Source organism: Epinephelus moara, chromosome 12, assembly GCF_006386435.1.
Source record: "Epinephelus moara isolate mb chromosome 12, YSFRI_EMoa_1.0, whole genome shotgun sequence".
Classification (NCBI taxonomy): Eukaryota; Metazoa; Chordata; class Actinopteri; order Perciformes; family Serranidae; genus Epinephelus; species Epinephelus moara.
The window spans coordinates 22811863-22839308 of record NC_065517.1 but is presented as its reverse complement, the minus strand read 5'-3'; the positions used below and the strand labels follow the sequence as shown (position 1 = coordinate 22839308).

Here is a 27446-nt window from a genome sequence, read left to right as displayed (position 1 = left end):
CCCTGAAGACCTCTTTAATTAATGTTTACATCAACAAATCTCCACATTATTGGCTGGTTATTTTTAGTCTTTTGTTGACCAAAAATCTTAAATGTAACAATGACTGATTCACTTACGTTTAACCCACTAAATGAACATAGAGCCTAGATTCTGGATCAAGATTTGTTTTGACTTTATGAGCGTGTTGTTCACTGTAGCTCGTGTTTCTTTCTGTGCACTTACTGCAAGAATGACATTGACCCGCAGCCTCTCAGGTCAGAAAATCATCAAAGTTTTATCGCTCAGTGGCTGAACATAAATATTTTTAATGTACATTTTGCTTTGCATCAGATTTAACCTCGGCCCTGCTGAAGGAGAAACATTGATCTCATCATTTGTCTTCCAGACATTTAGTGACATTGATCCAGCGTTTTGCTCTTGTCTCCATCGCTCCACACCGATCTGCCTCCTAATGTCTTCATCCTTTCCTCTATCCCTAACCTATTTTACTTTGTCCATGTAGCTTGGTTTCTAATGGTGCCTTATTAGTAGGTCCACTGCTCAGGGAAGACATTTGATCCTCGCTGCAAACCTCTGATGCTTCGTCACAAGCCCTGAGCTAAAGAGGACCCTCTGAGGACACTGAGCACACCACAATGTCGGTTACAGTTCACAGTAATGGACGACATGTCAGTAATGAGCAGTGATCTGTTTATACTGATAACCATATTTCTGAGTTTGGACAATTTGGTGTCTTAAAATATATCCGGATCTCTTTGCCAGTTTTCCTGAGGGATAGACATCCACTGAGTTACAATCACAAAGACACAATAAGTTGGCTCCTGAAATAAGGTCTTCCCAAAAACATTTAAGGGGACTGTACTAAAATTATTAGGGGATCAGAAAAGAGGGAGCGTTGTGTATTTTTTCATTTTGCAGGTGGAAATATATTATTAAGGGTGGCTTGAGGGGAGAGACTCGTCATATGCAGAGGACAACAATCATGTTGCACTGCTCATGCACGTCACAAAGCAGCAAGCTAGTTTTCGATAATTATAATTCTGTCGGGAGGAAAGATGATAAGAACATCACTGTTCCAGGTAACTTCAGTGGTACTAAAATTCTTGGTCGTAGCAGGTCTGAAACACCTACTACGACCAATAGCAAACAACAGAAAGCTCCAGGAAATACACCCCACCAAAGATGAGCCTTCCTCGGCCACGGAGGACGGCTGTAGCCCTGAAATGGCTCAACAATCAAAACTGGCTTTTATAACCATTGACTTCTGCGGGCTACACGTAACAAATAACTACTGAAGCTTGTGGCTTGATGTGTGGTGGATGAAATGTTGCTCCACGATTGACTCTCCATCTTTCAGACAGATCCATGGGGAAATACCAGTCACATGCAGGCAGTCATTTGTAAATCATTTGCAAGCTATGTAGCCTTGGCTGCCCTTACCGGAGATTACTCCGACACACACAGAGGTGCACATAAGAAGTCTGAATTTTGAGGAAAAATTATGTAATTGCCAATTTTATGGGGTATAATGGAAACGTAATATTTATTTTATTTATTTTTTATTTAACCTTTATTTAACCAGATAAAACCAATTGAGATCAAATCTCTTTTACAATGGTGGCCTGGCCAAGAGGCGGGAGCGTTACACGTCGGAGAGCAACAAATAAAAACAAACACACATATACAGAACACAGTCATAGGAGATATGATAAAGAGGAAAAGGACTACCATCAACAAGCACAAGGAATGATCACATAAAAAACAAAAACAATAAAAGACAGCAGCAGATGATCAAAGCAAACTAAACACCATGGCAGGAGCAAACAGTGGTCATAAGCTCAGCAGTATTGTGCTTAAAGCTCTCCAAAGACACTAGAGAGGCCAACTTGAGTAATATAACGAGTAGTGTAACAAATCACTGATGGCAGGGAGTAATAAGTAAAGTAATACCACTACTTTTAAAAAGAGCGACAAGTAATGAGTAATACATTACATTTTAGAGTAATTAGCCCAACACTGGCGGCAGTAAGCTGAGTCTGCATTGTGTGAACTCGTTTAGCAGGAGCTTGACTGTAATGGACGTTCATTTGTAGGTAAAAGTCCTGCGCCCCAGCTTTAATATCATAGGTATGAGACAATATGAGTCCATAGAGACTCTGTATAATCAGTCGGTCATGAAACAAGCAACGAAAATCTCTTCAGACTCTACTCACCCATTGTCCTCTGAATACGAACTTCTCCCATCAGGAAGAAGATTTCGTATACCAAAGTGCAAAACAAACCGCCTTAAATTATCATTTGTTCCAGCCTCCATTAAGCTGTTGAACAATGTTAAAAACTAGTGCAATAGAGCAACGAGCAACGTGCATTAAACACACGGCACTTTAGCACTCAGCACTTTTTCCTGCACTTAAGACGTCTCTGTATGTTTCTGTGTTGTGATTGTTAAATGTAGTCCATGTCTGTTTTATGTGATAGAACTGTCATTGTGGTGATGTGTCCCTGTGATGATGTTTTTATCTTGTCCTGTGAAGCAATGAAATGTAGCACTGTGCCCAAGATGAATTTCCCTTAGGGGACAATAAAGTTTACCTTACCTTACCTTACCTTAAGTCCATCCATCTGAAATTCTTCGCTTTGGCCATTACATTCATGTTAACAGCGAAATTGTTTTTACCAATTATACTGTTTGAAGGGTGCTGCAGTCTTGGTCTCAGTCAAAAGAAATACTAATAATTCTGGGCGGATTTTGCAAAGAAAGACAAAAGGAAGAAAACAAGCATATTATCCCCATTTCCCAAACCAATCATTTTCACACAGTCCCTAAATGTGGCCAACTTGTCTCCCAGATAAATGTCAAGAACACTGTTTAATAACTGTGGCGCTCCTTAACTTTTTATGTGGCACCATCATGAGGTCAGAATTTTAATTTGCCGTTTTATTACCAATACTTTGGTTTATGACTAAATGCCCGCAAAACTGTTATTCCCATCAACCTCTGTTGTACTTTATGTTTCGTGCTAATTAACAAATGTCATAATGCTAACACTAAACTAAAATGGTGAATGTGGTGAACATTATACCCTTTTTTTTAAAGATTATTTTTGGAAATGAAATGGGGTGAGAGAGAGAGCAGGAGGGGGGTGACATGCAGCAAATCGAACCTGTGACCGCTGCAGTGAGGCATCGTCTCTGTACATGGGGCGCCGGCACTATCCGCTACGCTACCGACGCTCCAAAATCAGTGTGTTTGCATTGTTATTGTAGCATGCTAATGTTAGCATTTAGCTCAACGCTAACTCTGTATGTTTGAATTGGAATTTGAACCGACAGTGTCAATGACCAAAGATGCATTCTTCTTCTTTTTACTTTTAGTACGTACTGCAGCTGCACCTACAGAGTACATACTGTTGCATGGAGTATGCATACAGTTGGGATATACTACGTCCTTTTAACATTATGCCTTGAACTTTGAGCCTCTTGCTTATATATCTGTCCCAGTCCATAGTGCGAGCTATCATCTGTCTGCAGACGATGTGACTTATCTTCTGCTGTGCAAAGGATCGTGGGTCTGACTGGAAAGAAGAGCATGGTTGCTTGCAATAGAACAACCTGATATTTTTTGGCAAACTCCATTTGACATACTGTATGTTGGGGCATACTCATTTTTAATGACATACAAAATAGTCTGTACACCTTTAATTATCATATTTGTGGTAAAGTGTTCCTTTAAACTACTTTAATCTAATTAAATCCAGGAGCAACATAAAGCAGCAAAGTGGATTTCCTCTTGCTCTCATCTTGGCTCAAGAGGCGGTTACGTATGTGTGTATGTGTTGGCTTCCTCAGCTTATTTCAGCAGTAAAACTAAATGAGAGCTGACGAGGTCCAACATGTCAGTGATGAGTGTGGAGGCAGAAACAGGGCCATTTTGTCCTTCATGGTCTCAGGGCCCGAAGGCGACAGGCCACGCTTCCCTTTACTGAACACGCTCTTTAAATGGCTGAGTTATGTCACCGCTGATCACTGCCAAATTTCACCACACCCCCGTCTGAAGACGAGTTGGCTTTCTAACCCATAATCTGAAAATGATTACGGAGCCGTTCTTGCTTACTGAATCAGATTTATGAATATAGTATTTGAGTTATATTTTATAGTGGTAAATCGTTCTTGCTCAGGAGATATAGATGTTGGTTTAGGGACGGCATTTCAAGCATCATTTAAAGAGGTAAAGTGACAAATGGATGCACAAAGAATTTCAGCTTAATGTATCTTAATCCACACAGACAGCAACTAAATGTCTATTTATCTCCACATACAGAGTGTGAAGGAAATATCCTGCAACATACTGAACCACTGCCTCCACCTGCTGGAGCAACAATGTCTTGCAATCATAGGCAAGGTAAGGCAAGCTTATTTATATAGTACTTTACACGAAACATCAAAAGCATCGAGACAAAGTGCAAAAGAAACACACTATAAAAGGACATTTAAATACATAATGATTACACAGTCATTAAAGAGCTATAGGATAAAAAAAATAACAAGCCAAAACATACAAAGACAGGGATAAAGTGTAAGAAATAAATAGTTGTTTGATTTAATAAAAGGCTGCAGCAAACAGAAAAGTCTTTAGCTTTGATATAAAAGACCTGAGAGTTGCAGAAGACCTGTAGTTTACTGGAAATTTGTTCGAGATATGTGGTGCATAAAAACTAAATGCTGCTTCTCCGTGTTCAGTCTTGACTCTAGGGACATGAAGAAAACCTGTCCCAGATGACCTGAGAGGTCTGGATGGTTTATAGTGTAGCAGAAGATCCGAAATGTATTTGGGCCCTAAACTATTCAGTGCTTTGTAAACCAACTGTAGTATTTGGGGGTTGATTTCTCTGAGACAGGAAGTCAGTGTAAAGACCTCAGAACTGGAGTGATCTGAGTCACTTTCTTGGTCTTAGTAAAGACTTGAGCAGGAGCGTTCTGAATCATCTGCAGCTGTCTCATTGACCTGTAAAGACACTGTTACAGTCGTCGAGTCTACTGGAGATAAATGCATGGACAAGTTTATCCAAATTCTGCCAAGACATCAGTCCTTTTATCCTCAATATACTCAACAGTCACATTAATACGATCACAAAGTCAGCCGACTGTCATGTTTAGACAGTCGGCTGACTTTGTGATCGTCTTAATATGACTGTAGAGATTCAGGTCTGAGTCCATGACTACACCAGAGTTCTGGCTTGGTCTGTAATTTTTAGCATTGTCAACTGAAGCTGAGTGCTGACTTTTAATCATTCCTCATTGCCTCCAAAAACTATCCTCAGTTTTGTCTTTGTTTAATCGACAAAAATTGTGGCACATCCAATCATTGAGCTTATGTATTCTCTAGCATGGTGTGCCTCAGGAGTCAGTCCTGGGACCAGTTTTATTTTCCCTGTGCACGCTTCCCCTTGGACACATTATTAAGAAACATGGTGTCTCTTTTCATTTTTATGCTGACGATACACAGATGTACCTTCCCGTCAGATCCACAGACCCTGGAATGATGTGTTCACTCAGTGACTGCCTGACTGATGGTAAAAAAGCTGGATGTCAAAATGGTTTCTTCAACTGAACTCGGACAAAACAGAGATTGTTGTCATTTGGGCCGCAGAATGCTACTCAACGAATTCTGCCTTTGGCTGGTCCCCTATTGGATATTATCAAACCTGTTGCAAGAAATCTTGAACTCTGGTTTAAGCAGCATGTCACAAAGCCTGTGCAATCATGTTTTCATCATCTTAGAAATATTTCAAAAATACAATCCATTTCAACTTAAAGACACAAAGACAATTTTACGCTTTCATCTCTTCACACCTGGATTACTGCAACAGCTTCTTTTCTTGCCTGAATCAAAAATCTATTAATCGACTCCAGACTGTTCAGAATTCAGCTAACAGGCTTTTAATCAGAGCGAAGGGACGTGATCCTATCACTCCAGTTTTAGCCTCTTTACACTGGCTCCCAGTATATTTTAGAATGGATGTTAGGATTCTACTGATTCCTTTTAAGGCTCTTCATGGTCTCTCTCCCAGCTATATCTTCCACCTCTTAGTGCCGTACATGCTAAGACGTATTTTGAGATCCTTGGGCAGAGGTCTTCATCTGTTCCAGAGACCTGGCTGAAAACTAAAGTGGACAGAGCGTTTGCTGTCAGGGCCCCGAGGCTCTGGAACAGTCTGCCCGAGGAAATCCGAACAGCTGAGTCAAGGATCTCATAAATTCTTAAAACATACTTTTATCTGAGAGCCTTTTAAGTTCATTTAGACTGTCTTTTATTTCCTCAGTTTTTACACACATAGGTGTTTTTATCAGTTCTCTCAAAAGTTGTTTTCACATCTTGTCTGTTTCCTTATTCACATTCAAAGCACTTTGAAACTGTTTTTAAAAGTGCTTTATAAATAAAGATTATTATAATAATCATATTGGACCAGTCCCCTGGTGATATGGTTATGTAAATTACACACTGACCATTTTGTGACCAAATAAAAAAGACACACTTCTCTGAACAGTAGAGATTTTAATAAACTTTTCAATTCACAAGTCTTATTGCAGCTGACATGATTAGTTTTTATATTACCAAAATCATTGCAAAAATGCAGTATCATAAATATATGGCCATCTCACATATACTTTTTTGTACATATTCATTTCAAAGGTCCCTTAGTTGTAAAAATAAGTGTGCAACCAACCTAAAAAATCTGCTGGATATCTGCAAAGTTCAGCACAGTATTTTCCTACCAAAAAGATAAATACTCTAAAGCTCTATCTTTATTTAAGGGCTGCTGCTGTAAAGTGAAAGATTGCTTTGATCTTGATGTTTTATTGCTGAACAGGCATCCCGATTATCTTACGAAATTTCATATAACCATGAAGTCCACGCAGTGAAGATGTATGATGTTTTGACATATATTCAATTAAATAAAAGGATATAAAAAGGCAATATTGGCAAAAGCAGAAGCATAGGGGATAAGTGCATTTACAAAAAATAAACTTCCTCTCAATATTTAAAAGATACAAAATGTGTGAAGGTGTGGAGTGTGACTGGCTGGCTGATGGATAACGGTCACACGGTGCCAGCCGGGAAAGGAGTGTGAAGATTAACAGGAAGACTTCTCTTCTGCTCTCCGTGAGGCAAGACGTCTTTTTTTCATGCCTCTGGTTCCACCTCCATCTCTACCCTCTTTGTACCCATCAATCCATCCTCTCACTCTCTCCTCTCCTGTTTTTTTTGTCCCTCAGTGCCAGTCTTCGTCATCATCATCCTCTCCCTCAGTTGAGTCTTCCTGGCTGCTGAGCTCTGCCTGCTCCGTCTCTCCGTTCCCATCTCCTCTCTGATTTGCCGCCGCCGCTGCTGCCGCCGCCGCCGCCTTCCTGGCCCGAAGTTCAGCTGCCGCCTGCTCCTCCTCCTCTTTCTGACGCAGCGCCGCAGCCTTCTTCTCCTGCTCCGCGTGACTCTTCATGTGAGCGCTGCGACTCTTCACTTTGTAAAACACCCTGTTTTACAAGAAAAAAACGACGTTACATGAAACAGCAGCAGTTTGGAAAGACTACAAAGTTTACTGAGCTACTGCGAGGAAGTGTGCTAAATATGATAAAAGCTCTCGTTTCAAAATGTCTTTCTTTGCAACACTGTTTCTCCATTTTATTTCATAATGACACTTTTCATCACAAAGTGTTTTTTTGTCTATCAAAACAAACAGAGCAGATTATTTCATATATTTTATCTGATTAATTGTCTAACTTATAATTTCCAGTTTTATCTACAATTGAAATCTTTCAATATTTTTGAAGATCAACATGACGAGGCGAACCACTTGAGCTGCTATCACTGCAACCGACACACTGACAAGTCACTGCAGCTGCAAATCTCACCAACACTAATGAGACTGCAACACTGGGTGAGCAAAAATCAGAATTGACCATTTAGTGCAAAATCAAGACGTCACATCACAAGTTATAAACGAAGACGTACCTGCCACACTTCTTGCATGGAAATATCGCATCAGGATCTGGTGGGGGCTTCGCTGGTGCTCTGCTCTTCTTTGCTGCAGGCTCGCCTCGTTGCCTGTGGGGTACTGACGGGTGGTGAGCCTCCTTATTCACAGCGTCTGGCTCTTTGATCACCAACACTGGCCCTGCCTGGAGGTCCAAAAGTAAGTAGATGTTAGTTTGACTGATTTTGACTCGCATCGACTTTTATTAAACCTGATTGTGTTGATAGAAAGTGTGGTCTTTTAGTCGAGCTGCCTCGCAGATCCTATAATACATACTGAAATACTTACATAGTCATGAGCCTGTAGTGACCGAGCAACCCTCGCCTGCTGGCTGCTCTCGTAGGAAGGGTCCTTCTTCTCGTCTCCGTCCGTCTCTCCTTGAGTCAACTTGGACTGCTGTGAACTCTGTGCAATGAATCAAAATAATTGCACAAAATATTAAAACAAATACGAGCTTAAACTCCTTAAAGGCTTAAAAACATGAAATGATCACATCTTTCTCGTAACCTCAGTCTACGGAAACACAATTTGGCACACACATCCTGTAACACTCAGTGCTGAATGGTTAAAGACAACCTACTTTCATTTAAAATAAAAAGATGAATTAGTTTCCAGTGATCATTTTGTTGCATTCCCACACATCACTCCAAGTTGACTTCACTCTACCTTAATATCCACCACAGCCTCCGTGTGCTTCTCCACGGGTGAGTCTGGAGGGCCGAAGGTTAAAATCCCGTTGCGACCGACCTTCACCTGTTTCTTGTACGTGTAGTAAAACTCCACACACTGCGCCACAGTCTTGGTCCGCACCTTTAAAAATCAGTCCAACATACACATGCACAATTTCTTATAAATTAATGAACCTTTTCCACTGTGATGCGACTGTGCGCATCTTGCAATTTGCATTTGTAGCATCAATATAGTGATGACAAACAAAACAAACAGTCATTTATGTGCATATCATTAGGGATGGAGCTTTAGCTACTTTCTTAGGGGTTGCTGCAGGGGGCCATTACCATCCCCAATCAGATTCTTAGGCTTATGAATTCCCTTCAAACATGCATCTACACAGCTGGAAACTAAAGTTGACAACAATGCTGCTGTCTGTACAATCATTATTCTAAGTAAGGGTGCAAACATCTTTCTATGCAACATGAGCTTAAATTCCAGGGATGACATTTAACACTTGAGCACCAGTGCTTCCCAACCAAGCAGCACATCCGTTACCAAGAGTAAATATCCTGTTATGATAACTGAGCGCCATGCAGGCAGGTTTGGCAGAATTTTTTTGACTGGGAAACCCTAAATGAACACACGTCATCCAATTTAGATGACGACAGACGGTTGCTACAGCGAGCTCACAGGGTGCTTTCAGACCTAGAGTTGTCTTGCTTTGGTCCCAATCAGGGACTAGTTTTGTTACAAATTTGCAGACCAGATAAAATGCCTTGTGTGAGAAAGCTGCTCTTGATTGGTCAGAATTTCCATGTGGGAAAAATCCAGGAAGTAAACAAACGTTGAAGAAGAGTACACTTGCAAGATAAATGTGACACTTTCTAATGTCACAATGGAGGGACAACTACGCAGGTTGATTTTAGTGCTGGTCATCATGGACTATATTGCTGTCATTGTTCATTTTAGCCAAACGAGGCGCGGCTCCAACTAGAAAACAATGTTTTGATGCATTGGATGTGCTGAATGTGCATATTAAGGCAGTACAGGAGGAGGTGCACATTAATAATCCTCCAGGACTGTAACATGCTCATGTTTAACCCAAACAATGTGTCATGTGACTGCAGTTGGTTCAGATCCAGGTCGGAACAGGTTCTCACCACAAACGAACCGCACCAGAGTTCATTTGTAACCAGACTGAGACCACCTCTTCAAGAAGGTCTCGGTCCTGACAACGTGCGCACCTGAGTGCGATTGCTGTGTTCACACCTGCCCAAACGAACAGCATTTAGGGGGCAAACGAACTTGAGTTGAATTGAACTGAACCAAACTGGGCAGGTGGGAAAGCAGCCTTGGACTACAGCCAGCTCAAGAGTGTCATGGTTGCTGAACCAACGTCATATCTCAAGAAACCCCCCCCCCCCCCCCCCCCCCCCCCACCCCCACCACCACCCCCCCAACCACCACACACACANCTTGGACTACAGCCAGCTCAAGAGTGTCATGGTTGCTGAACCAACGTCATATCTCAAGAAACCCCGCCCCCCCCCCCCACACACACACACACACACACACACACACACAGCTGATCAAGAATCAGACCGATAAGCAGATTCAATAACACCAATGGTATCAATAAAATCTTTTCAACTTCCATCCCTACGTTAAGATGAGAGGCAGCTTGGCCTCATGCCAGTGGTATTGTTGCTGTTATTGTTTCTCAAAATGAAGACCACATTTCCCATAAATCAAGTTACTTCCTGTCACAGAAAGAATATTGTTTGTATAGTCTAATTTTTTGCATGTTTGGAACTTGTTTAGTTTTAACAAAAGGATTTTCCATTACATCAGAATTTGGCCTCATATTGTCAAATCCATGCACTAGAGAGTAACAACTGCAAGTCTGTACTCTGACCATCTTGTTTGTTTAAAGCAATTATACTAATGCCTCATAATTATTGTGCCGATGATTTATAGGTGTTGTCATGCAACACAGAGCACATTTAATCATATTTAAATGTATTTCAGATTAATTTACACTGATTCATCATCGTCCACGCTGCAGGGTAAAACTAACGAGCGTACCAATTTCTGCACCATAAAGAAGTCCTTCCTGTAGGCAGAGATCCCCTTGTTGAAGTAGCGCTTCTCTTCTGCAGTCCAGCAGTCGGAGCCTGTTTGTAAATCAGACGCAGTGCAGTTCAATGTGTGCTCACAAGAGAGAATGAGGAAACGTTTAAAGAGAGATTAGGAAATCAGAGACAGAAGGGGGAAGATGAAGAGATGAAGGGAAACCATGAGAGTTGACTGAAGTGATTTATGTCAAACAGCTTGTATTTTCCTGTGATGTCACAGCTCACCTGAGTAGTGATAACCTGCCAGGTGATGACCTTTGGGGAAAACTGGGTCCTGAAGCATCAAACGTCCCAGAGTTTCCTTAAAAGCAACGAGATTTATCACAGTTGGCACACAGTTCTTTAACAGGGTCTCTGTTCCTCATTTGAGTGCTTCAGCTACATAACACTGTAAAACAATCCTGACGCTAACAAGTGCAAAGTTGCATAAAAAAGATCTGCTGGTGTCATTTTTTAGGATTTTGATTTCATTAAAAAGTTGTTCTGCTGACTGAAATCTAGTAATTTGAGTGAGTTACTATGAGTCACTATACTCACAAGGAAATCACCTCCACATTCATGTAAACAGTGTAAAACCAGCTCCTGGTTGGTTCCTCCGCCCCGGAGCACACTGCAACACGCCATGCTCATCAAATCCTCCACTATAGAAAAAAAAAGAGAGAGAAAATGACGACACTTTGAAAGAATTAGTGTGGACCTGTGCAGTGACCGTTTAATATGTGCATGCTCAGAACGGACTGACTGCTCGGCCTCTGGTAATGCTGCGTGCAGCTCAAGAACCGCTCATACAAACAACTTCAAAATCGACACTGTTCTTCCTTGGGTCCTGAAAAATAGACTTACATATGCCCCTTTTCTGCAGTCAAAGGCTGTGCAGTAAGAGCCTGTTGTCTGCAGCTCTTCATCAACATCTCACTGTGGCTGTTTCGGATCTTACTCTTCCTCCCTGCTGTATTATTAGACTTGTCTTAATTGAAGAAAAGCTGCTAACAAAGTGCTGCTAATTCAGTAATAACACATTTAATTTCCTATAGATTCTTCACAATAAAAGTTTTCTGTTATTTTGATGTGTAAAAACTTTTATTGTGAAGCACCAAAATAAGGAAATGTTGGGTTTATGAACAGGAGCCTCACACAACTTGTAATATAGCTGATAGCGAACATGAAACATGAAATAAAAGCAGATATCTAAAGTAAAAACAGGATGCAGGCGAGAAACTAAACTACAAACGCCTTTCTGTGTGGTCTCCTGCAGACAGAGGTGAGTAGAGTCGCGCAACACACACACGCTTATTTTGGGGGCGAACAAGAGTCATCAGGGGTCGGCTGCGGCCGGCAAGACATCACTACTACCTGCTTGAGGGTGGGCGCGTCCGGCTATTGGACCTACTCTGGAGAATGTCTATCTCTGCCGCAGCTTGGCATGGCACAGTGCGTCTAAACTGACGACAGAAACACCACTGGCTTTTCTCGACGCGGCCAAGAGTGACAATGGAAAAAGGGTAATAGTTGAGTCCCCTAGAAAGCTCACACTAACATTTTAAGGCTACAATTAAGTCAAAGCCCGACTATTTTGTGGGACTAAAGTGTTCATTTTGGAAGTCACGTAGCTGGTGCTGAAATGTTTGAGTTCACAGCAGTCAAAGTTGACTCAAGGAGAGACGGATGGAGACGACAAGAAGGACTCTTCCTATGAGAGCAGCCAGCAGGTGAGGGTTGCTCAGTCACTACAGGCTCATGACTATGTGAGTATTTCACTACTAGTATCTCTCTTTCCTCATCCCTTGTTTCATGTACTGTGACGTTAGAGCAAGCAAGAGCTCGCGCTTAACACTGCACTTCCCTGGGTCCTCAGCATAGACTGTAAAAATAATGGAGATAGCTTACGTGACGTCACCCACTGGTTTATTGACTCTAGCTGTCAAGTGTCAAGTTTGGCATTTTGGCCGTTGCTATCTTGGTTTTGTAGAGCCAGAAGTGACCATATCTGGGCAAGAGGCTGGCGCTGTGGAGGGGCGAGGGCTGGATCTGACTGAGAAGCTGATAACACGACTGACAGCCCTTATCATGCCTAACTTTAAGCCTTAACGAAATGTAAACAGGTGAGTTATATGAAGATTCACCCCCGTACAATTGTTATGAAGGAGGAATTAGCTATAGAGACCAAAACTGTGATTGTACCAGGCCGTAAACATGTTTATTTCTGCTGTAAAGTTTGGCATTTTAACATGGTGGTCTATGGAGACTGACTGGCTTCTGGAGTCAGCCTCAAGTGGCCATTCAAAGAAGTGCAGTTTTTGGCACTTCAAGTGTGAAGTCAATTGGATGAACGGTTGGCGAGAAAAAAAAAGTTCACACAAAGAAAAGAATAACAACAATCAGTGCAGATACTAACTGCTCTCTTGGTCACCGTGTTTGAGGTTGGAGTCATCTATAGGGAGCCAAACCAGGTCAGCCTTGTGCTGGTCCAACTGGGAGCAAGGTTGATCCTGCATCTCTGGAATTTCTGCCTGGTACTTCAGCCCGATGTTGATACGTCTGAACAAGAGGGGGAAAAAAGTACATTGAAGTACATTTCTGATAAAGACGTCTTTTTTTTGGGCCAGGTATTAAGAACGTCAGAGTTCTGTAGGGGCGGTTGTACTTACGGTTCAAGGCTCGCAGGTGTGGCGTCAGTGATCAAGGGCAGAACAGGAGGTGTGATTTCTGAACTCGCTGCAAATACAAAGAAACGTCCTTTTAGCCACTATCTGAGAACACCTAATCAGTAAAATTTGTCTGAGATCATACAGCTGAGACTTACTGGAGCGCAACAGGCTGCGTGTCGCAGATTTGGGCGTAGGCGGTGGCGGCAGGATCTGGTTGCTTACGGCGATGTTGGTCAGGAAGGTGGAGAAGTAGAGACCCGAGCCCTCACGCACAGGAGACAGGATCGGTGGTGGCGTGTACGGGGGCAGGGTGAGGGGGTTGTCCGGCAGGCGGACCGGAGAGCGCAGGTTGCTCTGGTAGGCGGAGATGTTGGAGTAGAGGGATGGTGGGATGAAGGTGGATGGTTTGTGTGGAGGGATGATGAGAGGCTGGGGACGAGGTCGGCGCTTGAATTTGGATTTTCCATCCTCATCAGGCCCTGGATCGTTTTCCCCGTCCTGGACAGAACATTGAAGGTTTTCATACTTTTCTTTGATATCAAATAAAATCAGATTAAAAGTCACATTATTCAGCTGTAACTGAGCATGTAGGTGCGTTTGCTGTCATTTATTTTCCCATAACCAATTTATATCGATTATAGGGTTCTACCTGCCTGTTCAATGGAAATTGTTCTGCATTTTTTGACAGCAGATGAGTTTTAACCCTTCAAAACCTGAGCAAATTGACTTAATTACTTTTTAAAACATGGGAAGAAGGCAATGAGCAATTAAAGAAGAAATGACCCAAAAAATTAGCAAGAAATTCGTAAAAGGAGAAAATTATTAAAAACAAGAAAATTAGCAACAAAAACAGAAGAAAAAAAAATCAAAAACAAGAAAATTTATGAGAAAAAAAAAATCAAAAACAATAAAATTGGCAACAAAAAAAAAGAAGAAAAACAAGAAAATTGGAAAAAAAAATATAATAATAATAATATTGATTAAATCAATTAATTTATAATAACAATTTTAAAATGTAGTAGTAATAATAATTATTATAAACATAGTTTTATCCTTGATTTTTTCTTTTTTTGTGTTATTTTCTAAATCTATTTTATTTAATTTTTTCGCGATTTGCGGGGCATTTCTTACCAAGTTGCTCAATGCCTTTTTTTGGAAAGAAAATGCACCAATTTGCTCATGGTTCAAAGGTTTAAATACTTGTGAAAGGCATCTGCAACCAGGTTTCAAAGGGTTAAATATTGCTGCAAGTAATAAAACACCTGAAGACACCTGAAGAAGAGCTGCAGGTGAAAGGCTGCTAAGCACAGTTGTTGTGTGGGAAACCTCCCACTCCATGCATGTCATGTAACGGGATGGCAGTTGCAAATATTACTGACTAACTTCTTTATTAAGACAACTTAAGTTCTCTTGTTCCTCTGGCTTATGTGTGACATGACAGCAGTTCAAGTGTTGCTGTCGCCAAATCAACCAGGAATTTTACCAGACAGAAAATTAACAGGCGAACTTCTTCACATACTTACTTATCCCCACATCTGATTGGACCAAAGCACCACTTACTGGTGATTTTCAAAAATGGACACATATGTTTACATGTACACTAGTATTCCACTATCATTCCAAATATGACACTATTCTGAATTTGATAGGGAACATGTAAACAGCATATTTAGTTTGGATACTCCCAATTAGGCTTGACTCCGAATGTACTATTTTCCCCTTAACACATGTGGGATATGCCAGTATTACTCTACAGTATATCTTATGTTAGGAGCATTCTTTGGACATGTATACAGCACATTTGAAATATGCATCTCAACTGGGCTTTTTACCACAGTATGTGACACATGGCCTCTGGCCTGTTTACGGTTAGCTCTGCATGTTGTCATGGACACACTGAACGCAAACCAAAACGGCAACAGTTTGGTGGTTAAAGGAATCAAAGAGGGAGGCTGTGCTCACAAAGCTGAACGAGTACAAAAAAACCTCCTGTTTTGACACAAAAAACCAAAATGACACAAACAGCTCCAGTCGTTCCACTTTTCCATATTTTGATGTGATAAACATCATGTTAGGGGACGTTATTCGGAGCTGCATGTAAATGAGAATATTTATTTCCATCAGCCGTGTAAACAGCTTAGAGTAGAAATATGGTCGTTTTCAGAATAAGCGCAAAAAAAAGATTTTTTTTGTGCACGTAAACGTAGTCATTGTCACGTTTCCTCCTAGATTGCTTTCTTCAGTACCACGACACAAGCAGCACATTGTGTACTGGCTGAATCAGGCTGCACTGTAAACCTACACACCCAGTTTAAAACAGCTGTTTTGGAGCATTAATGAGTCACGTTATCGTCTAACCCGCTCCATAACCATGGCAGATTGGTTCCAGTGGATGTTTCCCAGACTAAAATCTGGAATCAGACTAAAAAGCGGGCTCCTCGTACTAATGAGAACTTGAAGCTGGTCAGTTCATCACAGACCTGCATCTCTATGGGGTCTAGAAGTAGTTACGTTACAAGAGGCTGAGTCTAAATATCCATCTAAAACCATGACTTTTGTATAAGCTTCACTGTGACATGTACACACTGACAATCAGAGGGTAGGAACACAATTACAAAGTCCTGTCCTTGAGTAAAATTTAGGGATACTTGTACTTATATCATCGCTAGGCAGGTTATTACAAATTGGTGGCCTAATGTTGTCAGTGCAATGCTTCAACAAGCACTTCTTCACCAAGGTTAGCAGTGTGAGTAGCAAATATCAAGCCGGAGCCAGCAGCCGGTTAGCTTAGCTTAGCTTAACTTAGCATAAAGACTGGAAACAAGAAATAGTCCTGCACATAACTATATTACTTAAACAAGTGGTTCCCAACTGGTCCAGCCACAGGGTCCAGATTTCTCCTTAGTCATTAGTTCAAGGTCCAAACAGTGTAATACATTCGGTGTCATACTTGGGTTTGGCCATGTCATTGAGCTAGTTTGCTGTCTCTGTCAAGTAGCTGTTAGCAACTCACTCTACAACAGAAAATGGTACTTCAAAATAAAAGCTCTGTGCTGGAAATTCACTGTACTTAAAAATAAAGTGTTTTTTTTTTTTTAGAAACACATTTACAAGTCATTTGAGGTCCATTCAGAATGGACCCGTGACCCACCAGTTGGGAACCACTGGTTTATACAAACAAAACAGGAGAGAACAAGGCTAACTGCTGGCTAGCTTCTTGCTAACCAGCTGCTGACTGTAGCTTCATATAGAGTGCTGCAGGATCGAGTCCTAAAACCTGGAAATGAGTTAGCATTTTTGCACCCCCGGTGCCCTTGTCTCTAAGTCAATGGGTTTTTGAATGGGTTTTTGGTTAGACGCCTAAAGTAAGGTCTGTGGTTAATACAAGCTTAAGAGATTTTCACGTTTTCCTTTACCACATAAAGTACATTAGTAAATACCCTGTAGCCTTTCCGTGTCTTAAAAAAGACGGTTGCTAACACGTGGCTAAATGAGACTACAGAGAATCATCACGCCGAACACAGCTTTACAACCTCGCTGTGGTGGCGACGTTAAAGTCTCAGACTGTGGTGTAGTTTGTTTATAGCCTAAAGTTAGCCTTTCCGCTTAAAAAAATCATAAAGGTGGTGTTCATTTGTGAAGATTATCTTGCTGAACAAAACATGCAGGTATCATGAACCTTATGGTCGCCACAGGGTTTACTTTCTGCAATGATCCAAAATCCAGTGGAAAAATCCTGTTGGCTTTTTGACAAGGGAACCAGGGCGAAGCTAACTACTGTGGTGGCCTACAAAAGAACATCATCCCTGCAGCACTTGAGCTGTGAGATAATTGAGGGTATCAAACTACTCATCTGACTCTCGACAAGAAAACAAATAAGGGTATCTCCCAGAATTTCTTACTATACCTTCAAGATTCAACACACAAAACACACAACATTCTGCTCACTTGTTTATGATTCAGTAATAATACCCCAATAATGTTCTACCAATAGGTACTTTCACTTTCGATACTTTTGCTGATACTTTCATACTTTTATAAAAGTTAATTTATGAATTCTGGACTTTTACTTGTATCAGAGTATTTTCAAATTCTTGTATTTCAACTTTGACTTCAGTGACAGATCTACTTATTCCTCTCGAGGCAGTAGGAGGCTGATAATGTGGTTAAAGGTCACCCCAGGTCTACTGATATCAACAATAAACCAACAATCAAAGCAACGTAAAAGTCATCTCCTCACAATACTGACCTGGCCAAAACTCTCCGTTAGGGAATTTCTGAGCGATCTCCGACGAGCCACAATGACCGACGGCTTGCGATCGGACTGTCCCACGGGCCGCTCACCTGGGCCGAATCGTCCCTGAGCCCAGCCGCCCTGAGGGTCTGTTTGACTCCTGTGCACTGGTACAGACACCGGGATAACCAGAGGCACCATGGTGGACTGTCTGCCTGAAGAGCCGTCCTCCTGCTGACGCATCAAAGGAAAGAGGTAGGAAGATGAGGAGACATGGAGGATGGAAAAGGGATTGAGATATATGGTATGAAAATCAGATTCATTTTCAAATCGTCTACAACAGTATGAAAATATATTCTCCTGAGACCCAAACTTGTTTTTGGTATGTATTTTCAATTTCTCACAGCTATTTGGGATCAGTAGGACCTAATAAGTAAAAAAAACTAAACGTTGTCAACGATGATTAAGTCCCAATGTCCTCATATGACACGATAGCAAGGTCCCAATGTCTTCATACGAGTACTTAAGCGTACTTAAGCGTCTTGGCTTGTCACTGTTGCTAAAATTGGTCAAATTTGTTGCTGTATCACACTACAAACATTATTTACCATAAACAAGTTTCAACCATAAAATGTGATCATGTTTTGGACTTTGTCCACTTTTGTGTCGGGATCGGCTGCAGACTGACTTGGCAGAGCTGGCAGCCATCTTGTTTTTACATGCATTAGTGTACTGTGCTCTTACTACCACTAGATGGCACAAAAAAGTGTCCATGGACAAGGACAACGGGTCTAAATTAAGTAGAATAGTATACGGTAAAGTAAACTCAAATATGATGACCTCATATGAGGACACAGGGTCTCAGGAGGATATTCAATGGATTTTAACATAAATTACCTAAGATTATTTTCACAAGTTAAAAAAAACGCACGAAAGATAGCCATCACACGAATGACAAGACATCTTAATTGTCTTGCTAACCAAAACTTTCAATGTAAAATGATATAAAACTTTAAATGCAGCAAATTAATTGGCGATAATTGGGCAATTGTGGTTTATTTAACGACTGAAGCAATAAATCAATTAAAAAATGTGTTACTTTTCTGTCGATTGATTAAATGACCAATTGTTTCAACTATGCATTGTATAATTAAGAATGAATAGCTAATTAGTGGCCACTTTAAATGTTGCATTTACTGAGCAACAACGTTAATAATTTTGAATACAACTGGTAAAAAAAATCTGCAGTGCTGTCTCTCTCATATGCAACTTAAGGATTGCACTCTCTTTTTTAAATTGGTGGTGACAACAGTGGTTTTATTACCACATATTTCCATGACATAGTATCCCGAGGAGTGCTCACGTCTCCCCCGTATTTAAGGTCAGCATTATCACACATCCTACATTCTGCTAGCTGCAGTAACTTGTAAATCAGATTCATGATTGATACTTAAAGGTAAAACCCACCTAAGAGATTTCAATCTCATCACCTGCTGTTTGTTAACCACACACACACCAGCTCTGGGTTGTGAATAGCGATATAAACCTGTTTGGTGTGTGTGTTGGGGAGTAAACTGTGGGAGTGTAGCTGCGCAGGTTGACAGCCCGGCCCCTCCCTGGCTCTGCTGAATGACTGGGAAGGAGCCTGAGGAATGTGGAGGTGTGCAGACATGCAGCTGCTCCAACTGCTCATCCAGCATGTGCACTTTGCACAAAAACCTACAAGTCTGATAACCCCCCTGAGGGAAGAGTACTACATGTCCCTGCGCTGAGAAAAAAACTTGACGAAAAGTGGAGTTTAACAAGTTTTTGGTGCTCAGTGTCCATTCGACACAGAGTAAATCAAGAAGCTGGTTCCAGTGGGTGTGCCGCATAGAATGTAAACACCGTAAATCCTGAATAACTAGGTTAAGTGTATCATCTTTCCTTCAGCGATAAAAATGAGAGCAATCTCTCAAATCCAAACGTTCTTCAATCTTCAATAATAGCTGTTTTTCAGGTCGCACCAGAATCACATGCATGACACTGTTCTGCACGGTGTGACTGCGCACACTTGTTAAACAGCCTGCTGTAGCTGAGGCTCGACAGCTGTAGGAGTCAACAGACCCAAGAAAATGATTTTGTAAACCATAGGGAAGTTCTGCATAGAAACAGGGTTCTTCCTCTTTGTGCAGCTGCTCGCCAGCTTTACCAGATGAGAAAATTTGCTCTTACGTGCACAGATTAGCCCTCGTCTTTGTTCCTCAAGTAAGCTGGGCCTCAAGGAATAGTTCAGCCACAAAATGACTGTTTGTTTATCAATTAGCCATGCTGTGTTTGCCTGAATTTGTCAAGAAAACTTTGTTTTTCCGCATGCCTCCACAGAAAATAACCAACATATTGCTTTATTGATTGACTGGGGAACATGCTATGTCAAATCATCCATTTACAAAGTCTCACACAAGTCATGCATTTCACATTTATTCATTCATATGCTCAGTACTTTCTGAACACATGCATTTCCACTAAACTTTAATGTTTACTAAACTGAAAGTAAAACATAAACTCAAAAACCAAGGTATTTTTTAGCAAAAATGCATGTGTTTGGGAAGTAACAGTTGTTTTGATGTAGTTTTGCTGTTGTTAAACGTGGTCCCCGATCAATCAATCAATCAATATGCTCTCCGTTTTCCGTGGAGGCGTGCAAGCGTTAATAAATTTTCTTTGTAAATTAAAGGTAACACAGCTTTACAAACTGATTTACAAATGGTCAATCTGTGGGTGAAGTGCTCCTTTTAAACAATTATTTCTGCATTAAAATTGCTATAAATAAGCAATTAACTACAGCAGTGTGTAATAAGTGTTTTTAACCTTGATCATTTTAGCAGGCTCCATCACTGACGCCTGCTGGGCCAGAGTCTCCAGGTTGATCTCCTTAGACGCCCTCCTCCTCCTGCGGATGACCCCTCCTGTCGTCACTTCCCCTCCTCTCACAGCCTGGGTGCCTGCTACTCCGTTCTGGGGTGCTGGAAGCTCTTTGGTTGCTTGAGACCAGATGTTTGTCGTAGGGGGTCCCAGTGGGGACTGGCCTTCTCTGGAAAGGCGTCGCGAGCGCCGAGGGGCAGCCAGCGTTGCATCTGAAGGCTCTGCGGGACTTGTGGCGACCTTTTCAGGGCATGGATCAGGTGCGGATGATGCGTCACTGACTTTTGCCTCTGGTTCCTGCTGCGGCTCCATTGGCTGGGCGTCCTCTTTTTTAGTCGCAGCGTCAGGTGGACCCGGCTCAGGAGGCTGAAAAGTTGCAATGTTTTGGGTTTGTTGCTGTTTTGGTTGCACCTGTGGTGGTGTCGTTTCTTGCTGTGGCACAGATTGTTGTGGCACTTGCTGCTGTTGCTGCTGTTGTTGCATTTGCTGGATTTGTTGCTGTCGCCCCTGTATCTGTTGCTGGTGATACTGTTGCTGCATTTGCTGCAACTGTTGTTGCTGCTGCATTTGATGCTGCTGGATTTGGTGCTGCTGCTGTTGCTGCAAATGTTGGTGCTGTTGCAACTGAAGGTGGTGCTGCTGCAACTGTTGCTGCTGCTGGTGATGGTGATGCATTTGTTGCTGCTGCTGCTGCTGCTGCTGTTGCTGCTGCTGCTGTATCTGGTGCAGCAACTGTTGTTGAGATTTAGGTTGCTCGCCGTATGGCAGGCCCGACATCCCCTTGTTGCCTGGAAAAACAGAGTAATAACCTGATGAAAACTGCTGCTTGCTGGGCCTGAATGTGGTCTGGAAGGGCTGCAGCATGGACCCCTGTAAAGTATGAGAGGGCACGTGGGGCTGACCCTGGAGCTCCACACCCTTGTGGGCGTGCTGATAGGCCTGCAGCTGAGCCTGGTGCATTGCAGCCGCAGCGTGCTGCTCCCACTCCAGCCCCCTCCCCTGAGCTTGAGCCTGGGCGACATCTCTGTAAACCTCAACAGGTCCTGGCAGTTGATTCTCTCCCCCCATTGGCAGAGCTACACCCTCGTGGACTCCTTTATGGAACGCCATCTGACCTCTGACATTCACTCCACCCATGTAGGGGCCAAAGTTCTGCCCCCAGGCTGGCACGGGAGCTTCCTGAGACCAGCCGGGGGGCTGCACTGAGTCCTGGTGCATCCACTTTACTTGAGCAGCCTGCTGATAGTGTGGTAGACTCTGGGGCCCTTTCTCATGGTTGTAAACACCAGAGCTGCTTGCAGAGTCACTGTGGCTCGACTCTAAGGCCGGAGGTCCCATACCATAATACACCTCCCCTGAATGCTGCACAGGCTCCTTCATGGCTGCAGCCCGATGCTTGCCGCTCTTGTCAGTATTAACTTGAGGAGGAAGACTCATAGTAAATATCACAAGGTACTGTTGGAGTCAGAGCTCTCAATCTTAATCTCTGGGGGGTGCAAACTGTGACTGCCTCTGTAGTGTGCTGCTCACTGCCTGTGGCTCAGGAACTCTTTGTTTAATTGTGTATACAGAGGTATCTGGGAGGAAATATAAATCCCAACTGAAAGTGCAGGGTGGGGAGCACGCAACCCTCCTTCCACAATCAAATCTGAGGTTTCCTGTCCATTCTTCTCATCCTCTTTACGGTACCAGACCTTGAGAGAGAAAGGAGGGGGTTAGACACTTTCTTTTTCTCTGAGGACAAGCACACAAAGTTTTCACTCGCCGTTAACTTGCCTGCAGCAAAAAGGAAACTGAGGCCTACACGAGCAAATAGCCCAGTCAGTAAAGTGAGAATCAGTCAGAGAGTGTGTGTGTGTGTGTTGTTGTAAGGAGGAGCAGACCTATATTTTGAAGACAGGACGTGCAAACAGGAGCTGTAGAAGCCATAAGAGAAGCAATAAGGAGGCGCTCACTGTGTAGCTGCCATTTGGCATAACAAGAAATACAGGAAACGGAGGGGCTCGTGCAATCACCCGAGCGATAGCCAGTGATGTTATGTTAAAAATCAGCAATAAGGAAGCGCCTGTAGAAGCAGTTGGGCAACACGGCAGATTAGTGAGCATGAGTTAAACACGGTGTATCTACCTGATCAGTGGCGCACGGAGCTCTCCATGGCCAGCTCCATGGAGTCACTTTGGTTTCGATCAAAGTCGACTGCATGCAGCTCCATGAAGGGATTGTGCGCAGCGAGTGTCATAACTCTGACAACTTTCCCTCGAGTTTCACAGCGCACAATATGGCGAACAGGCGACTTTACAATCCCACGATGACATAATCCAAAATCCGGACAGGCTTGGAGAGGCGCATTAACGCCGTGGGCACAATGTTGCACACTAGTATCCGTCAAACCGTGCACTTGGGGGAAAAAAATGTCCACAACTTTCTCCCCGCATCAACGAGTAAACCACACACGACACGGTGAGAGTGTGGAAACGGTGCCGTGCAGCGGCCTGCTCTGGTATTTCCGCTGATTTGCATACGTTGCTGACAAACCCCGCAGCTCCACGCGCGCTGCGTGTCGGTTTATCCAGAGTGTGTGAAGCGCTGCGAAACTGCGCAAACATGCAGAAAGTTGTGCACCCCAGGACGCACCGCCTCACCCCAAAACAGCTCAACTCACATCCTGTTATCCAATCCGATTGTCTGGCCACTCCCATCGCTGTATCCGTGTTCGTTTGTTTCGCTGTCGCGGCCGCCCGGAAAGCGGAGACTCAGCTCGTTACACGGAAACAGTTTGTTGTGGGTGAAAGCAGGGCTGTAGGTAGGGTTTGTAAAGCACTGGGGTCAGGCACATGCAGCCCCTCAGCCCTGCAGTTATTATAGACAACTAAAAATAAACAAAAAACTGTAACAAGATGAGAAAAAAAATTAGTTAACTGAAAAAAATGACATAAAAAATAGAATTTAGAAAAAAATATCTGAAACAACACTGTGTAGGACTACGTTAAAAACAAATTATAATACAATAAAAAAATACAGGAATACAGAAAATGTCTATCATTTGGTCAACACAACAAGCATGATGAGGCATTGCTGCATATTTTTGAGTCTACATGCTTATGAATGAAATACCTCTGACAGATACCCCCTGTATTATAATTTAAAAAAATACTAAAACTAATACGGAAAAAAAACTCAGATAAACTACACATTTTTAAATAAAACTAAACAAAAAAATAAATAAACTGGACTGAAAACAAAATTATAAAAAATAATGAAAAATATATATTTGAAATTTGTATCACCCCTGATAGTTTAGAATTGACCTTAAAATGTTAAATTACTTTGGATATTTTTTTCTTGTTTAATTAGTTCAACTTAACCATTCATTTTTTTCCATAAAATTTTTACCCACCTATAAAAACAGTTGTATGACACAGCACTTTCCACATTACAAGCTAGGAATTTTTTTTTTCTTTGTCTTGGCCAAAAAACTGTTAAATTTAACAACATTGAGTCCAATTTTTTTTTTTTTTTTTTTTTTTAAACTGATCATATGTGTCTTTAAATCATAAAATCTAATCTGTACCTCAGGTGCCCATAATACAGTGCTTATGTGTTCACAGTGGTTATATATGTATATGAGGATTTTTTTTTTTAATCATTAGAAGTATATTTTACATTTAAATACTTTTTACAGAGATATTTATGTAGTCACATGCTAACTTGTAGTTATTACATCTCTATTGGTTGAATCAAGAGAAAAATATAACTCATAATTTGTATGCAAACCATGAATTAAAGTTCACCTGCTTAATGATAGATAGATAGATAGATAGATAGATAGATAGATAGATAGATAGATAGATAGATAGACAGATAGATCGATCGACCTCAGTGGACATTTGTCTTTGGCTTCTCTCAAAAATCAGGTACAGACAGACACACAACACAATACACCATTAAAAATGTACAATTTAATAATAAATATGAAACAATAGTGCAAATAGGAAGGTAGGAACAATAAGTTATAAACATAAAGGACCTCATATATGTTCTAACTGATTCTTAGGACCTTAAATCGATGCCCAGATGGGAGCAGCTCAAACTCTGTACAATGGATGAAAGGCGTCGGCAGTTATATGTTTAGCCTTCCTGTGTACAGCACTGTTAATTTCCTGCTGCTGCAGCACCATGCACATTTAAGCGAGACAATGACGTTCTTAAACAATACATCTATTAAAACAGTTATTCTGACTCAAGATAAATGTCTGTGCATAAACACAGTCAGAGCTGTGTCCATGTGGCCTGCTCACTTTCCTCCTGGACAAAATGTCAAAGCACAGCTGATGGAGGGGAAGTGTCATGTCAGGGCTGCATCTCTGCCTCAGCACACTGCAACGTCCAGCAGGCGCTGCAGGTTTGTAGCTCACAGTGAAGCAGCAGGGATGAGAGTGAGCAGATTTAAGTCTGGAGCCGTTACGAGATTATTGTGCTGGAATCTTTGTTTGGATTGGCCGCTGCAGCACATTGTGAGATGACGTTGCAGTTTGCTGTAGCAAAAGTTGAGCTAGGGTCAAGTCTTTTTGCCAGATGACCCTGTGGTTTTGATGCACTGATGGACCCCCTAGTGTGTCAGATTAAATGGCATCTAGCTGTAAGGTTGTAGAACTGCAACTTCTCCTGTGTGCCAGGCCTGTAGACCTGCAGCAGTTAATAGGATAACTGAAATGGCCCTGTTTAGAGCCAGTGTTTGGTTTGTCTGTTCTGGGCTACTGTAGAAACAACATGGACTCTGTGGAAGAGGACCCGCTCCGTGTATAGATATAAACTACTCATTCTAATGTGATGAAAACACAACAAGTCTTAATTTTAAGTGACTATAAACTGATGAAAGCATACTCACGACTATTGCCAGTAGATGCATACAGACCTATATTAAAAATTGCAGTAAATTAAAAATTGTTTTGTCAAATTTCAAGTTTATTGGTCACATACTCAAAATATCTCTACATTGTGCAGTGAAATGCTTTGTTGCCCCCTCCAGTACTGTGCTCAACATAATTATAAATAACAAATTTCTGATTATAGGTAGATAATGAACTTTATCTCTAATGTTAAGAGGTGTAAATTATTTATATATTTATTCAAACAGACGTGTATATGAAGGGTCTATCGGGATAGTCCATTCCTTACTTGACTCACATTATCTGGAACTCTTGACTTTGTTAAAGAGTCATTGGGAGGGGACACTGTTTTCTGATGAAGTTTGGAAGAAAACTTTAGATATGACACATTCCTCTTCAATCTGCTAATGACATACAATTATCCAGTTCAAGATTTTGAATCTTCTTCTGATCCAAAGTAAGGTTAGCTAAGTTCACACCTAGTGTGTGACTGATGTAGGCATGCACCAGCCACTCTTTCACATATGTTTTGGCTTTGTCCAGAACTAAATAGTTTCCAGCGTGCAATTTTTAAAACCTTCTCAGATGTTTTGGAAGTGCCCATAGAACCACGTGCCACTACTGCAGTATTTGGAGTAGCTCCACAAGATATACATTTTAGTCATCAGGCAAAAAATATGTAAGCGTCTTTTGTTGGGATTTTTAATAATTTTTTAAATGATAAGTTGTGTTTTTTCCCCAGTTGTCTATTGCACTTCTCTAACTTAATATTTTTTATTCTATGTCTCACCTACGATTGTCGTCACACTGAAATCTTTGTAAGTACTTGTAATTTTTTGTGCAGTTGACTCTGTTCAGTCCCTCCAGGGTGTCAAGTTTTTGTGATCGCAACAATTAAAATAAATTCAGCCAGTCCCTGCAAATTCTGTGTGACCTTGCAATTTTGTCCAATCACTGCAACTTTGTCTCAGATTTGACTATGTAGAATGAGTAAAATCTCATGTCAGTAGAGCTGGTTGCAGCGTATTGATCCGCTCATCCTCTCTTTGCCCTACTCTCTTTCTCTGGTCATCATGACACTACTGCTGCACCTGGGTCAGAGTCACACACAGTGACAGGGATGACTGTTAAAAATTCACACGGCTAACGTTACCCAATGTTTATTAACAGGTTTGTAACTGAGTCAAGCCATTTAGGGCCTTCACACGTGAGTTGTTTTAGTTTACGCCAATATTGGCTGTGAAAATGCATCATGATGTGCATCCTAAATAACTGTAAGACATTTTCTTTTTTACAATTGTTACCATGATGGGGTGCCCATTGGCTCACCTGGTGGAGCGGGCACCCCATGTATGGGTGCTGTGTCCTTGCCGCAGCTACCGGGGGTTCAACTGCAACCCACGGCCCTTTGCTGTATGTCAGCCCCCTTCTGTTTCCCCCTTTCATGCTGTATCTACCCTATCAAATAAAGGCAAAAGCCCCCCAAAAAATCTTTAAAATATTTATTTAGGATCTACTACTTTTGTATGACTTTAACTTTCAACTTTCTTGAGCAAAAAAACAAAGTAGTAGTGTATGTGACAGAAGGAGATGTGTGTGGTTGGGCGGTGGTGGTGGTGGGTTGAGGGCTTATCAATATTTTATCCAGAGCACCAGAATTCCCTGCAACGCCCCTGCTCCTCTGATGGTGCAAATCTCGACAGTAGTGATCACAACTGATCACTTTGAATGATGACCTAACAATGCAGGTAACGCAGTGCTGCTTCCCGTGTACAGTGCGCTGTTTGGACCCCATGCAGCTTGTCTGTACCTGATGTTATGCACGTTATGTGCTGTGCAGCTGTGCTGTGTGTCTGAGGGGATGCAGGAGTTTGCGGATCAATCAGGAGAGACTACCGCTGTGACGTCACCACAGCCGCTGCGAGGCAGAG

General features: G+C 41.8%; 1 protein-coding gene across 4 annotated transcripts; it reads right to left on the bottom strand.

Moving 5' to 3' along the window:
* Nucleotides 1-6542: 6542 nt before the first annotated feature.
* On the bottom strand, nucleotides 6543-23329 carry mideasa (mitotic deacetylase associated SANT domain protein a). Of its 4 annotated transcripts, none has more exons than XM_050058405.1 (13): nucleotides 22754-23329; nucleotides 20573-22320; nucleotides 17738-17956; nucleotides 13644-13986; nucleotides 13489-13555; nucleotides 13251-13378; nucleotides 11378-11481; nucleotides 11066-11141; nucleotides 10791-10879; nucleotides 8700-8843; nucleotides 8322-8438; nucleotides 8012-8178; nucleotides 6543-7533 (listed from the first exon to the last, which is right to left on the bottom strand). In XM_050058405.1, the coding sequence occupies exons 2-13, from the start codon at nucleotides 22061-22063 to the stop codon at nucleotides 7275-7277; spliced, it is 3204 nt and encodes a 1067-aa protein (XP_049914362.1). In that variant the 5' UTR covers nucleotides 22064-22320; nucleotides 22754-23329; the 3' UTR covers nucleotides 6543-7274. The 4 variants fall into 4 exon arrangements, with proteins under 4 accessions (XP_049914362.1, XP_049914361.1, XP_049914363.1 ...); XM_050058404.1 differs by having other exon boundaries at nucleotides 13236-13378; nucleotides 17738-17953; XM_050058406.1 differs by having other exon boundaries at nucleotides 17738-17953.
* Nucleotides 23330-27446: the final 4117 nt, after the last annotated feature.

Coding starts and splice junctions, on each gene's coding strand:
- mideasa (XM_050058403.1), bottom strand. CDS start 22,063: ATGAGTCTTCCTCCTCAAGTTAATACTGACAAGAGCGGCAAGCATCGG. Junction 13,556..13,643: donor ACGCAGCCTGTTGCGCTCCA/GTAAGTCTCAGC, acceptor TTGTATTTGCAG/CGAGTTCAGAAATCACACCT. Junction 8,439..8,699: donor AGGCTGTGGTGGATATTAAG/GTAGAGTGAAGT, acceptor TTCATTGCACAG/AGTTCACAGCAGTCCAAGTT.